At 35.8% G+C, this 13043-nt stretch overlaps 1 protein-coding gene across 3 annotated transcripts in view; it reads left to right on the top strand.

Moving 5' to 3' along the window:
• The window catches only part of LOC108740307 (protein couch potato), a 289273-nt gene that overhangs the window by 266074 nt on the left and 10156 nt on the right, over positions 1 to 13043 (top strand). For all 3 annotated transcript variants that reach the window (XM_025975720.1, XM_025975719.1, XM_025975721.1), the window contains exons 2-3: positions 6434 to 6511; positions 12324 to 12377. In XM_025975720.1, the coding sequence (XP_025831505.1) occupies positions 6434 to 6511; positions 12324 to 12377 (132 nt within the window). The remainder of the gene's footprint in view (positions 1 to 6433; positions 6512 to 12323; positions 12378 to 13043) is intronic.

Genomic DNA, 13043 nt, shown 5'->3' with positions numbered 1-13043 from the left:
ATGATAGCGTCCTTTTGACACAGGGAAATTAACGTCGTGAATGCCTTCTCGGTGAGAGCTTCTAACTATTGTACGTTGCCGTGCCGTGGTATTCTATACGAGCGGAATTACTACAAGCTAAAATTCTCATTTTCAGGTTGTGTCAAAGTTTACTTTCAGTTTTCCGAGAGAAAGCTCGAGTTGAAACGCCCGGCAGGATTATATAAAATCTGCTGGAAACCGAAGCATGCTGGCTTTTGTTCGTCACCTGTTTTCTTTTAATTTAAAATCATCAGAATCCAAAGACGTCATCGCTTTGAATGGCAGGTTTCCTTTGAAACAATTATCAGTACGATTTTCGCAAACGAATGTTACATCATTTATTTTGTGACGATCAATCGTATGGCTATGGTATAGATTTAATTGCGTCCGTACTTATACTCATGCCTGAATATTCCATGGCTATTATCATGAGGCCAAGGTCGTTCTAAATTACCTCTACTTAAATATCACTTAGTATGTGAATCTATGTATTTGATCTAAACACCACTTTTTAGATCGTTATACCATAATATCTTGAGACCCATATGGTACTAATTCATACATAGTTGCTCCATATAAACTAATTGTGAGTGAGAACATGCTTTTGTGTTGTGCTTTCGTTAGTATACTTCATAAACTTCACTGGCGATGTTCCCCTTCCAATGTCTTGGATGCGAGCTGGCAAAATCGTAGGTAGGAAGAAAAAAGCTCATTATACTCTCGACTCTTGTTCATTAAACATACTTTTTCATATAGTACCTGCCAAAAGATTTGTTCAATCATTAATAGTAGCGCGAGTCGAAAACAAGCGTTAAAGCCTTTAATATGTCTCCAAATATAAATAAACATCTCGTTGATATTTTCAGTAGTAAAAGATACCAATAACAGCACATTTGAGCAATGCAATTGTAGTGGATAAAATGGTCAATTTTTCCGTGCAATACTGTACGGATTATACGCTTCTCACTGGTTAAGAGTTGTCTCCTTCATTTTTTGGCCTAGTGCTGTTCTTTTCTACTTTGCGCCGGTCAAACTGAAGGTCACATCGCTACAGAAAGTAAACGAAGTATATGCAACTTTTGCTACGTCAGATATTCTGAAAGCTCTGAATATTACAACAGCAGGCGGTAGAGGTTTTAAATCGATTAACCACAAAGCCCTTTTATTGTTGCCGAATGAATAATATATTAGAAAGAAAAAGCGATTGAACTAAAATTTTACAATACAAACAAACGGATGCGATCAATACGAACCATTTGTGATATTTATGTCGGATGACGACAGCACGCAATGTTAACAATTACAGTGAAATAATGCAGGCACAAGCCATTTATCAGAAACAAATGGACGGGCAGGTAACTATCGGTAAAAAAAATGAATAAAGCCCATTAACTTCGAAAACGTTCTTTGTTATGGCTTACTTTTATTCTCGCCATGCTAATAGAAGTTCATGTGAAAAATTATACAACAATTTGGAAGACAATAGAAACGGTCTCCATATCACATATGTATGGGATAATACTGTCTATTATTTTATCCCTAATGATATCTCTATGGTAGTATTAGCATCAATCAAGGAGGAATCTGGTGTTACAGGCGAATGATGAGGATACCGTGGATAGAGAAGGTTAGAAATAGGGAGGTATTACAAATAGTAGGAGAGAACAGGGAGCGCGAAGGAAGTCAATAAGACATGCGAGACAGGTTGGTATGACACCCTCTTAGGCATAAAGGGCTAGTTTAAGGCATATTAGAAGTAAAACCAGAAGTCAATAGGGGTGAAAGTAGACCTAGATTAGATTACTGTTCACAAATAGTTATGGAGATACTTGTACAACCAGTCTTAAGAGTGACGACCCTATGATGATGGTGATATCTGATTCCTGTACGAAGATAATCATACAATATATTATTTATAGCTCAAATAGGTACCCCCCTTTTTAACAAAAACTACTCCGTCTTTTTCATTTCTATATAATGTCTTAAAAAAGATAAATGGAATGAAGTTTTTGGTATAGAATGTCGTTGTCGCCTTTAATTACGAATATTGTACAACTCAACGAAAACATTAGAAAATTGGACAAACTCATTCTACCATTGCAATCCTCAACTAATTGGATACAATTCGTTGTGCCCCAATAATTTCACAATACCTACATACCTACCATAGATAGAGATGTTTAATAATTGCAAATCAGTTTGGACAACGCATCAGTGAACATATAAATGTTACTGATGCGAGATAATAGATACGGGTACATTGGCTCCGAGAAATATCCGTTAAGTTTACATCTCTGCCTTCCAGCAATTCCTGGATTAGTTTATTCGAATGACTCCACAAACGAATGCTATTTTCGCGTGTTGCCTTAAGGGATTCAACCTGCACCTATTTGAAGACATTGTATAAAACCAGGCTGTTTTATTCATCAGGTAGACTTTTATCCAATGTAAATGATGGATTCTTAGTTTATACGTCAATGTAAATGGTTGATGACATTAAAACGGGACCATTTTAGACATGTACCTACTAGTGGCTAGTAATGTTCGAGCATAGAAATATTCTAATAAAAACGAAATTTATCGAAAGTATCAGACATAAAAGGCGATTTCGATCTTATTAGATCTCATACGTCATCCGTATTGGAATGCTACATTGAGTGGAATTCAATATGTTCAACATGATCCATTTACATTGATAGATACCTACTTGCTGAACCTAATCCACGGCGTAGTGATAGACGCGTTACCAGAATCGAACAAAGAAATTCATGGTGGTCAATATTCTGCTGAAACAGCCAAACGCGGATCGTGATTTCGATCTTGATGGATCTCATCAGTTGTAGACAATTTCGACAGAACATAGACCAACTGTCTTGAAACAGCAGTTTGGACACAAAACTGACCACCATGAACTTCTTTGTTACCAAACAAATTTTTTACTAACACACTGCCAATGGATACAGTGAAAAGATTGTCATTATATCCAAAGCAAATACTGTTTATCAAAAATTAAAGTAAATAGTTGACGTTATGGGTGAAACCACGTATGTTTCTTTTGTTATTGTTACATTTCACTCCTAATTGTTCATTAGGGATGGCGCCTTTGAATTTAAGATACTCCTATTGGGATCCGTCAAATGGGAGGAGCCTAAAAACATGGCGTCGTTTAGGGAAAATTTATCGTAGTTCTTATAGTGTACCGTGCAATTTCCAAGTTTTTAAATTACGATAAAATGATAAATATTGACACAATATGTGATTGGGCTGACACAAAGCCTCGGAAAGGAAATTTCGTTGAAGGTGAGCGTGTTTTTAATGCCAATCATATTATAAAATTCGGAAATAACAAATCCGAAAGCTAGCCTTTAAATTCCGTCAAGTTTACTGCCTACTTCTTACAAACTTCGGATTTAAAAAGTGATTCACGTTATATAATTGGTGAGGTGATTCTGGGTGATTTAAGCAGTATTATATCAATGAGTTGCACGTGCAAAGCCGATTTATGAGAACGTTGCAAACACATTATTGCAACTTTGTTGTATTGCAGCAGGTAGTTTCTTAACCTCAAAATAATTATATCGTATCGTTAGAATTGTGTTAAATCAATTACACAGGAATAAATAATTTCTCACTTTATAGGTTTAGTATGATTCTAGTTTTAAATATTGAGGTTATGGCTGGTGGTAAATACTTGCTGAAATATAATCATGTGCATTAAAATGACGTGAACAAATTTTTATTCCGGAATTCACTTCTTTGATACCTACTGCTTTCATCCAAGCTTCTATTAGTTTACTTTTTTCTCTAATTTTCCGAATATATTTTTTACATATACAAAACGGTTAGTTTTTATTGGAAAGTAGTTAACGTAGATGAAGAGTGAAAATCTATGTCTGAAGTGCTATTGCAGCTATTCACTGAACATATTAACTTTTTATTTGATTTAACTTTAAAAGAAAACTTCGTCGACTCCATCATCAAAAATATTTTACTTTTTTAACGTGTTTTATTATTTTAATAAACAACTTTACAATTTGCGTGCACAGTTCCTATGTAAATGTTTCCCTCATTCGAGTTATAAATTTTGCCACCAGATGGTGTATGCCCATTTGACGGTTCCCAATTGCCCAGAGGCAGAAAAAATTAAGAGAACAACAATATCAGTTTCATTCGGTTAAAGGGTAATATATATCTACTTAAAAGTTTCCTACTTTATATCCTCTTCGTGTTACTTCTCGGAATCGTAGCACGTTTGAAAGTGAGATCGTGTGTCTTCCCTTTGGGTTTTTCGTTGGATGAGATGGCGTGCAATGGCACTATAACCAGATAAATTTCGAGTAAATAGAATCGGGCGTTTGCTACTGGTGGCGTACTGAAACTCCGACTCTGTTCATATTTAATAAAGTAGAGAGCTCCAATGGTCGATGAATATTTTAAAACCACTAAGGCAGGCAAAGGCCTCCCTGGGATAATTTCTGGAAAAATCAATATCCGAAGGCGTGTACAACCGTCGTCAAACAAAATTTATCTTCGCCTTAGTTTTTCTTTTTTTATTTTTTGTTATTAAATTTTTTCCTACCGTCATTACAGCTATGAGAAAAATGTGAGTTGGCAGTGGTAATTTTGTTTTAAAAAAAATTGTTAGAGCTTACTTATTTTGAGGAAGAAAGATTTTTCGCTTTATCGGGAAAGAAAAATAATTTTAGAAACAATGTTGGTCGTGGAAATAATTTATGTTATTTTTCATAAACAGATTCTAATGAATATGCATATGTGTATACAGGGTGTTTTATGATTTCTATGACAAATTTTGACAGCAACACATGGGTCCATCAGTTCGTTTTTGTGTAGAAATTACAAGCATTTTAAATGTAATTATATTCATGTTTTATTAAACTTCTTTAATTGTTATTTGTTAATATAGTTTAATTAATATTTTAGCCTTAAAACATACAATTTCTAGACAAAAACGAATCGCACCTTTATTCATTTAAGGAAAAATACTTGGAATTAACCCAGCTGCCATCTGCCAAAGGCTGTCTTAGAACTTTTGAAACACCCTGTATTTTCAGAAAACCGTTGTCTTTGTCAGTCAACTAATTGTGATTTGGTATTTCGATAGCAGCTATTAGGTTAGGTGAAAATATGTCGACTTCTGCATAAAAACTAATACAGTTGCTTTGTTAGCTTTTCGAGTTTTCGTAAATCCCTGAACTTCCTAAAGTTCACCTTCTTTGTTCGTTTAATTCCACGGTATCTACATACATATCTATTTATACCTTAAGGGGTCTCGAACTCTAAAAGGAAACTGATAAAAATCTGTCTTCCTCACAAAAATTGTAGCACCTTTGCCCCCATTATCCTTCACGTTTCACGTCACATAAAATTTGTCACCACCGAAAACATCGTCAGCCTTCAGATTGATTCGATTAGGGACAGGATCGTTCTAATTTAAATTCAATCTGGAGAAAATGCACCACATTAAATGTCTCGAGGGATAACATTAATAAAAAAAAATAAAAAAAATAAATTACTGGCAAATCCATACCGGTAATGTTGTAATTCCCCTAAAAGAGTAATTCAAGTTAGAGACATATTGAAACAGAAACAGGAGTTAAGAGGAGTAGATGTAGACCCAGATTAGATTACTGTTCACAAATAGTTAAGGATATGGGATATTCTAGTTTAAGATTAACTCAGCTCCAACCAGTCAAAGGAATGACGCCCTTATTATGATGACGATCAACATTTAGTACATTTGGACTATTAGTAAACATATCAAAAACTTTAGGCCCTCTGCTTAATTCTACGAATGCATAGATAAGGCTGTTATATGTTTTATTACTTTATGTTATATTGAAGGTGAATTATGTCGTCATCATAAGATCGTCAGTTCTAAGACTGGTTGGAAACGCACCTCCACTCATTCCTATCCTGAGCTAAACTTCGTTTTTCCCTAAAACTAGAACACCCCACATCTTTAGCTATTTGTGAGCTGCAATCTAACCTACGTCTACCTCTACCCACCCCTCTTAACTCCTGTTTGTGCTTCTAATACATGTCATGTCCTTCATCCCTGAGTAGGTGTCCTACCAACCTATCTCGCCTATTTCTATTGACTTCCATAAAATCCTCTGTTCCACCATTCTTTCTAATACGTCTTCATTTCTAACCTTCTCTTTCCACGGTATCCTCATCATTCGCCTGTGAAGTATGTACAACATGTAAGTTGCCCGAACAGGAAAAGGAAATGCATCAATTTCCATTTATTTAGAATTGCACTTTGCGAAATGGAATACCTGAGCGCTCCATCTCGTAGGTAGTTCACCTCATTTATTTTCGAATCATCTGCGCGGCACATTCTCATCAGTATCATTCACTTAGCTAACCGTTTTTCCTCTCATTTTTTCAGGTGCGAACACTGTTCGTGAGCGGACTGCCAATGGATGCCAAGCCTCGAGAACTTTATCTTCTATTCAGAGCTTACGAGGTAAGTTAACGTCTTGGACTTCTGTATGGTCTCAACCGTATGCATATTATATTAAAGTTTACGCTACAGTAATGCCTGAGCAGCAGATTGTACACAGAAGCAGCTCGTGCTTGTTCTATGCCAGAAATGAATTATTCAGTTTTGATGAAAAGGCTAAGGCTTTTACGGCTGGAGTTTTCAGAATGGTGTTTGATAGCCGTGGAATAGTATAAAGATATTGTATACAGTATGGTTACTCCTTTGATCTTACATAAAATACCGGCGTTTTTTGCAGGCGGTCATAAATCAACATTATGTGTGCTTAACTGCTATCTTCGGGGCTGGGTCAATAGCTTTACCGATGTGTATAGATCCAGAGTATATTTGTAATGTGCCTTCACCATGACACTCTCTGCAGGTACTACACTCTAGGGGTTTTGCATTCGGGTTTATGTAGAATAAAACTTACACCTATCTAGGTCTTTTTACGGTTTTAATCAGATTTGATTACTTTCATTTAACTCTTAAGTAGTATCAGACAATAATTTTCTTGGAATTGTTTACAGTATTTTCCAGCCATTTAATCTCTGAGTGTTTTCAAATTTTCCGTACTTCAGTTAAATCTAAAATTTAAAGGAACAATTTAATTTCACATTTTTGTAAGACATCAATGAATTTCCATTTTTAGAGGTTTCCCTAATCTCTGAAGTTTTCGTTGAGAGTCGTTGTAAGATATCCGTTATCCTTGATAATCTTCTTGTATGAAATGAAATACAAGAAAGTTGATCTTATTTTAAAATGCTTTTGGTTATTTCTTGCAGAATTAATGACTTTCTGAAAGTTCAAAGAATATATACATACATTACGATTCAAATTAGGACGCTTTAAATTGCCGTATCTGCATGAGCACAATTTTCAGAAAATCCAATTGACTAGATCAAGAATTCTAACTTTATAAGAAATGTATCCGGCATATCATCATAGGCTTAGCTACTATTCCGTTGAAAAGCTTTCACTCGTCTACTAAATTTGGTTAAAATTGCAATTATGTATTACAGTCATCATCATCATAAGGTCGTCAGTCCTAAGACTGTTTGGACACGCACCTCAACTTCTTCCTATCCTGAACTAATCTTCGCATATCTCTAAAACTAGAGCATCCAACATCCTTAACTATTTGCGAACAGTAATCTAATCTACGTCTACCTCTACCCCTTCTAACTTCCGTTTCTGCCTCTAATATATCTCTGAGTAGACCTTCATGCCTGAGAAGGTGTCCTACCAACCTATCTCATCTATTCTTTATTGACCTCTTCATTTCTAACCTTCTCTATCCACGGTATCCTCATCATCCGCCGGTAACACCATATTTCGAATGCTTCTAATCTTTTCTTTTCCGACGTGCCCACCGTCCATGTTTCACACCCGTACAGCGCCGCGCTCCAACCATACACCTTTAACAATTTTTCGAATTTCTAAATTCCGTTCTGAAGGCGACTCAACCCTGACTATCGTTTGCTTTATATCCCTACTACTCCTTCCGTCCTGACTTATCTGACTTCCTAGATGCCTAAAATTAGCCACTTCTTCTAATCTTTCGTCTTCTATCTATTGCAGTAATTCATAGTAATTTATACCGTCCTTTGTCAAATTTTCTCTTCCTTCTTCCATCTCACTCGCATAATTATTTATGGTACAACTTTTGCTCGCTCTATAGGTGCACGCCTTGACATCTTGGCAAAACGGTCGCAAACAAGCAAGTTTTCTTTCTTCGTCGTCCGTTGTCCCTATGAATAATTTAGTGACACCAACTGAAAGGCTCGGACCTTTTAGACGTTGTTCCAGAGTATCTACCGCTAATACATGCACACATGTACGTACCTACGTGTACAGACGTGCTTTCTCGTGTGTCCTGTGGAGCACCTCGGTAGCATAGGGTGAAGCGTTAAACGTTTGTTCACTGAAGGGTTTCTGCCTGGGGTGTTGTTGTCCGTAATGAGAAGCCAAACAAGAAGAGCTCAGTGCCAGGCTCCGAGGGCCAAGGGCCGGTGGGATACAAAAACCGGGCAAATGAAGTCGTGATGTCCAATTAAAAGAAGGTTCGTTACGGCATCTGTCTGACGTAGGATCGTTAGTGTGATAGACACTAGACACTACATGCGTAGACGGCGCTGCCACTGGAAGCACATTTTACACGTGACGAGGGTTCGACAAATGTGCACGTGTCGAATTTAAGAGTGACTTCAATTATTATTTCTAAATCGTTTTAGAAAAAATTAACATTTGGAGTAACAAAGTATAGTATGCGTTTGTGTGGAGATAGCAAATGAGAATGAAACAAATTAGCTGTTGTTGACGAGTTAACTTAGATCTAGAGACGATGGGAACATTTTTAAAAACAAAAAAAAAACAAAAAACTTAAAAAAAAAACAAGTAAAACAAATGTTATATAGCCAACCAAATAAAAATGAAGAAATTTTATTATCATCAAAGACAGTACAACTTTAGGGATAGATTATTATTATCCTGGACTTCTCAGTTTGCACTGGTAACATAGAGCAAGTGAAGACGGGCTAATGCCAAAGAACCTCACTCACATTTTTTGGGATATAGAAACCAATTTTGTGTTCTTAAAATTTAGGGAGCTAACGGTTCTTCTTACCCTAAAATACGATCAGTGAGTATTAAAAACTGTGCTTCTTATTTAACCTGTTGTGTTTTCTGAAAAGGGGGATATGTCAGTACTGTTAAGAAATCTGCGCACTATTCCGCATGTATTAAGGATTACGGATTTCTGTAGACTTATGTACGTAAACTTATGCAGTTTCAACTCGGCTAGGCTAGTGTGTAATGTTTTAGGTATAACGCCTATTGATGATATTATTATTGGAATAATTCGAATTGTGTTCTGATTCCACATGTCTTTTATTTCATCTGCTAATGGAATATATTTTTGAATTTTCTCAATATGTTTTTGTTTAAGATTTTCAGTGTTTGGTACTGCAACATCTATTAGGTAGGTCGTTTTAGTGTCTTTGATGGTCAGTGTGATATCAGGTCTGTTATGATTAACTGTTTTATCTGTAATTACGTCTATATCCCAATATAACTTGGCTAAGTGGTTTTCTAACACATTTTGTGGTTTGTATTTGTAGTAGTGCTCTATCTGATCTATGAGTTTAAACTTTTTGGCTATTATTATTATTGATGACTGTGATAGGGTGCAAAAATGCTCAGGGACACCGAGTCGTCAGACCATTGTACCCCCATCCCCCCGTCTCTCACTCAGGTGTCCATAGACCAGCTGCCCTGCCAAAACACAGCAGCTTCTCCAGGTTCCTGCATAGCTCCTTAAAAAGCTCTCTATCTATTAATCTAGCCCCCAGACATTCGTAGATTACGTGTCTCGGGGTTTCTTCTTCGCCTTCGCACCATCTACATAGGTAACTTAACTTCTTCCCTGTGTTTTGTGGGTGTTGCACCTAAGCTCGCTGTGCCCAGTAAACAATCCTAGGATAAGACGCGCCTCGTTCGTCTTCATGTTCCTTAGCTCCATGTTCCAGCTGTTTATGTATTTCCCGAGCAGCTCCTTGGACCATCTGTGTCTCAGAGTTGCTGCCCAGGTGTTCCATTTTTGCTTTTCCATGATTCTACTTAGGGATAGATAGAAGGCAATAAAAAATTAGTATGCTTAGATATTGGTCTCCAAGGGAAGAAAAGGAAAAGGAGGAAAAGAGTGAATATAAAGATAGGAGACGAAAAATTAAATGAAGTCGCTAATTTAGTAAGATAATTTAGAAATTCGAAAAAGATTGTTAATGGCGTGTGTCGGGAGCATGGTTCTGTATGGGACGGTACGGGCGGCCGAAAAGAAAAGGTTAGAAGCTAGAAGCAGAAACAGGAGTTAATCAAGAAAACATTCCCGTCATTGCCTATCTGTTTTTCCGTACATTCTGCAATATCAAATCCAGTTATTTTTTTATAATTATTATTATTTCCCGGTCTTCTCAGTTTTCACTAGTCGAGCAAGTGAAAACGGGCTAATGGCAAAGAATCTCACTCACATCTTTTGAGATATCGAAATCAATTTTCTGTTCTTAAATTTTTTAGAGCTGATAGTACTTCTTGCCCTGAAATATGATCGGTGATTATTAAAAACTTCGCTTCTAATTTAACCTGTTGTGTTATCTGGAAAGGGGGATATGTCAGTATTGTTAAAAAATCTGTGTACTATTCCGCATGTATTAAATTAGGTAGTTTGTTTTAGTACCTTTGATGGTCAGTGTGGTGTTAGGTTTGTTATGATTAACTGTTTCCCTGGACAAAAATTTTCAGTCTCTCAGAGTCTTTCAGTCTTTCAGCATCTCTGAGAGCGTCTCTCACAGTCTTTCACAGTCTCTCAGTTATTGCCTAGGTGTTTTTACGGATCCCTCATAGTCTCTGTATGAGAGACTCGAACGATAAAATTGTTAATTCAGAGATTTGAGTTTCTCACAGAGAGACTGAATGAATAAACTGAAAAATTGAGAGACTCGAGTCTCTCGTAGAAAGACTGGGATCTCTGAAATATGTTGAACTTTCAAAATTTTAACCATGTCTATCAAAACACCACGTATTAAGAGATTCGAGTCTCTCGTTCAGAGATTCGAGTCTCTCGTTCAGAGACTGGATACGAAATGAGGATCTCTCTATGAGCGACTCGAGTCTCTCGTTCAGAGATTCGAGTCTCTCGTTCAGAGACGCTAAACAGTTTTTTTGACAGTCCCTCTCAGCAACACCAGAGAGACTCGACGAGAGACGGAGACTCAGGCCTCGCTTTCAGAGACTCTGAGAGACTGAACATTTTTATCTCGAGTTTCTCTGTAATTATGTCTCTATCCCAATAAAGATTGACTAAGTGGTTTTCTAATACATTCTGTGGTCTGTATTTATAGTACGGCTCTATCTGGTTTATGAGTTAAAACTTTTTGGCTAACAGCGAGTGTATCTATTTAGCAACATTATTATGTCTGTTGGTGTATTGTCGGCTGGCTGAAAATGAGTAACCCCCACTGATATAGTCAATTGTTTCGCGAGATGTGCTACAAGCTCGGCATGTGTCAGATGAAATTGTTGGATTTTTAATAATATATTTTTCATAGTTTTTTGTTTTTATTATTTTGTCCTGTATCGCTATCATGAATCCCTCAGTTTCTGAGAATATATTTCCTATCCTTAACTACACATTAGAAGCTTCGTTATCTATATGTTCCTGTTGTTGTTGGTTATACTCGGTATTCTTCATGAAGCACTAGTGATTTCCACATTTCAATTTTGAATTTTTCGCTCATAATTTTGTCCCCAAGATTAAAATCTGCATCATTAAGGTATAGTGATGTACTAGAGGTTGAAATGGCGCAGATTGAATTATGTAATGGACTATCAGCACTTCTTGTTCTAAAATATGACCGCAAATTAATAACCTGTTTGTAATGTACATTTTTAATATGAATTATTCCTCTTTATCCTAACCGTCTTTTAATTGTAACTTCATCGGTACTTTTATTGGATGGGTTTAACTGCCTTCGTTTCTTTTCACTTAAATTTCCCAATATATATTGCGTTTCTTGAGCTATTTTCTTGAATTTTCTATGCAAAAGTGGTCTACAGCCCGTTAAATTGGTTTCCAGTTCAGTCACTTCGTAGTAGCAGCGAAGAAAATAGAAAATATAGGCATTGTCTTTTGTTTGTCACAATATATTTTAACAGCCGATTAGTAGAAAACCACTTACAATTCAAATAATAAATAGAAAGAAAATTAATTAATATTAATTTTGTGTATTACTTGTTTCAGGGTTACGAGGGGTCACTTCTTAAAGTTACGAGTAAAAATGGAAAGAGTGCTTCGGTAAGTTTTTAATATTTTAAGAATTTTCACATTTTTTACGAAAATCAGTATTATGTAAAAATAGCAGGTACTTATATTACACGTAAAGCAGTAGTAAAGTCTGAATAATTGTTTTGTAAAGGAAACAATGAAAAGCGTTTTGAAATCGGTTCAGTAGTTCCTGAGACTAGGTAGAATTCAACCAACAAACTTATAATTTTTTTTGTATTACAATATGAAGATGAATTTTATTAAATTTAATTAAAACTATTGCGCTGTAATCTGTAATGAAACTGACACACTAAATAATTTTTATTTTTTATGGAGTGCGAACACAAAAACTAATTTTTCTGTAATTTGCGAAATCGATAATATTATCTTTGCATTCTTTGTTAAGTTTTGGTACAAAATTCTTGTTATCTTAGTTCAGAAACTACGTTACTTTATTGTAACAAATAGGTATAAGCTATTAGAAGTTCAAGCATTCCAGTAAGTAAAAGTTTTTCATTTCCAATTACTGTTGCATATGCGAGAATATAAACTAAAGAACAACGTTATCTCTAAAACATTTTAGTAGGAAGTGAAGTAATATACGTATTTTATAATGAACTGAAACATTTCGTGCAAGGGCTTAAAACGAATAAATAATTGATAATCCCCACATTTAATATCTACAGTGGTTAATAA

This window comes from Agrilus planipennis, unplaced genomic scaffold (genome assembly GCF_000699045.2).
Source record: "Agrilus planipennis isolate EAB-ADULT unplaced genomic scaffold, Apla_2.0 scaffold203, whole genome shotgun sequence".
Lineage (NCBI taxonomy): Eukaryota > Metazoa > Arthropoda > Insecta > Coleoptera > Buprestidae > Agrilus > Agrilus planipennis.
This window is presented reverse-complemented; position numbering and strand designations above follow the sequence as displayed.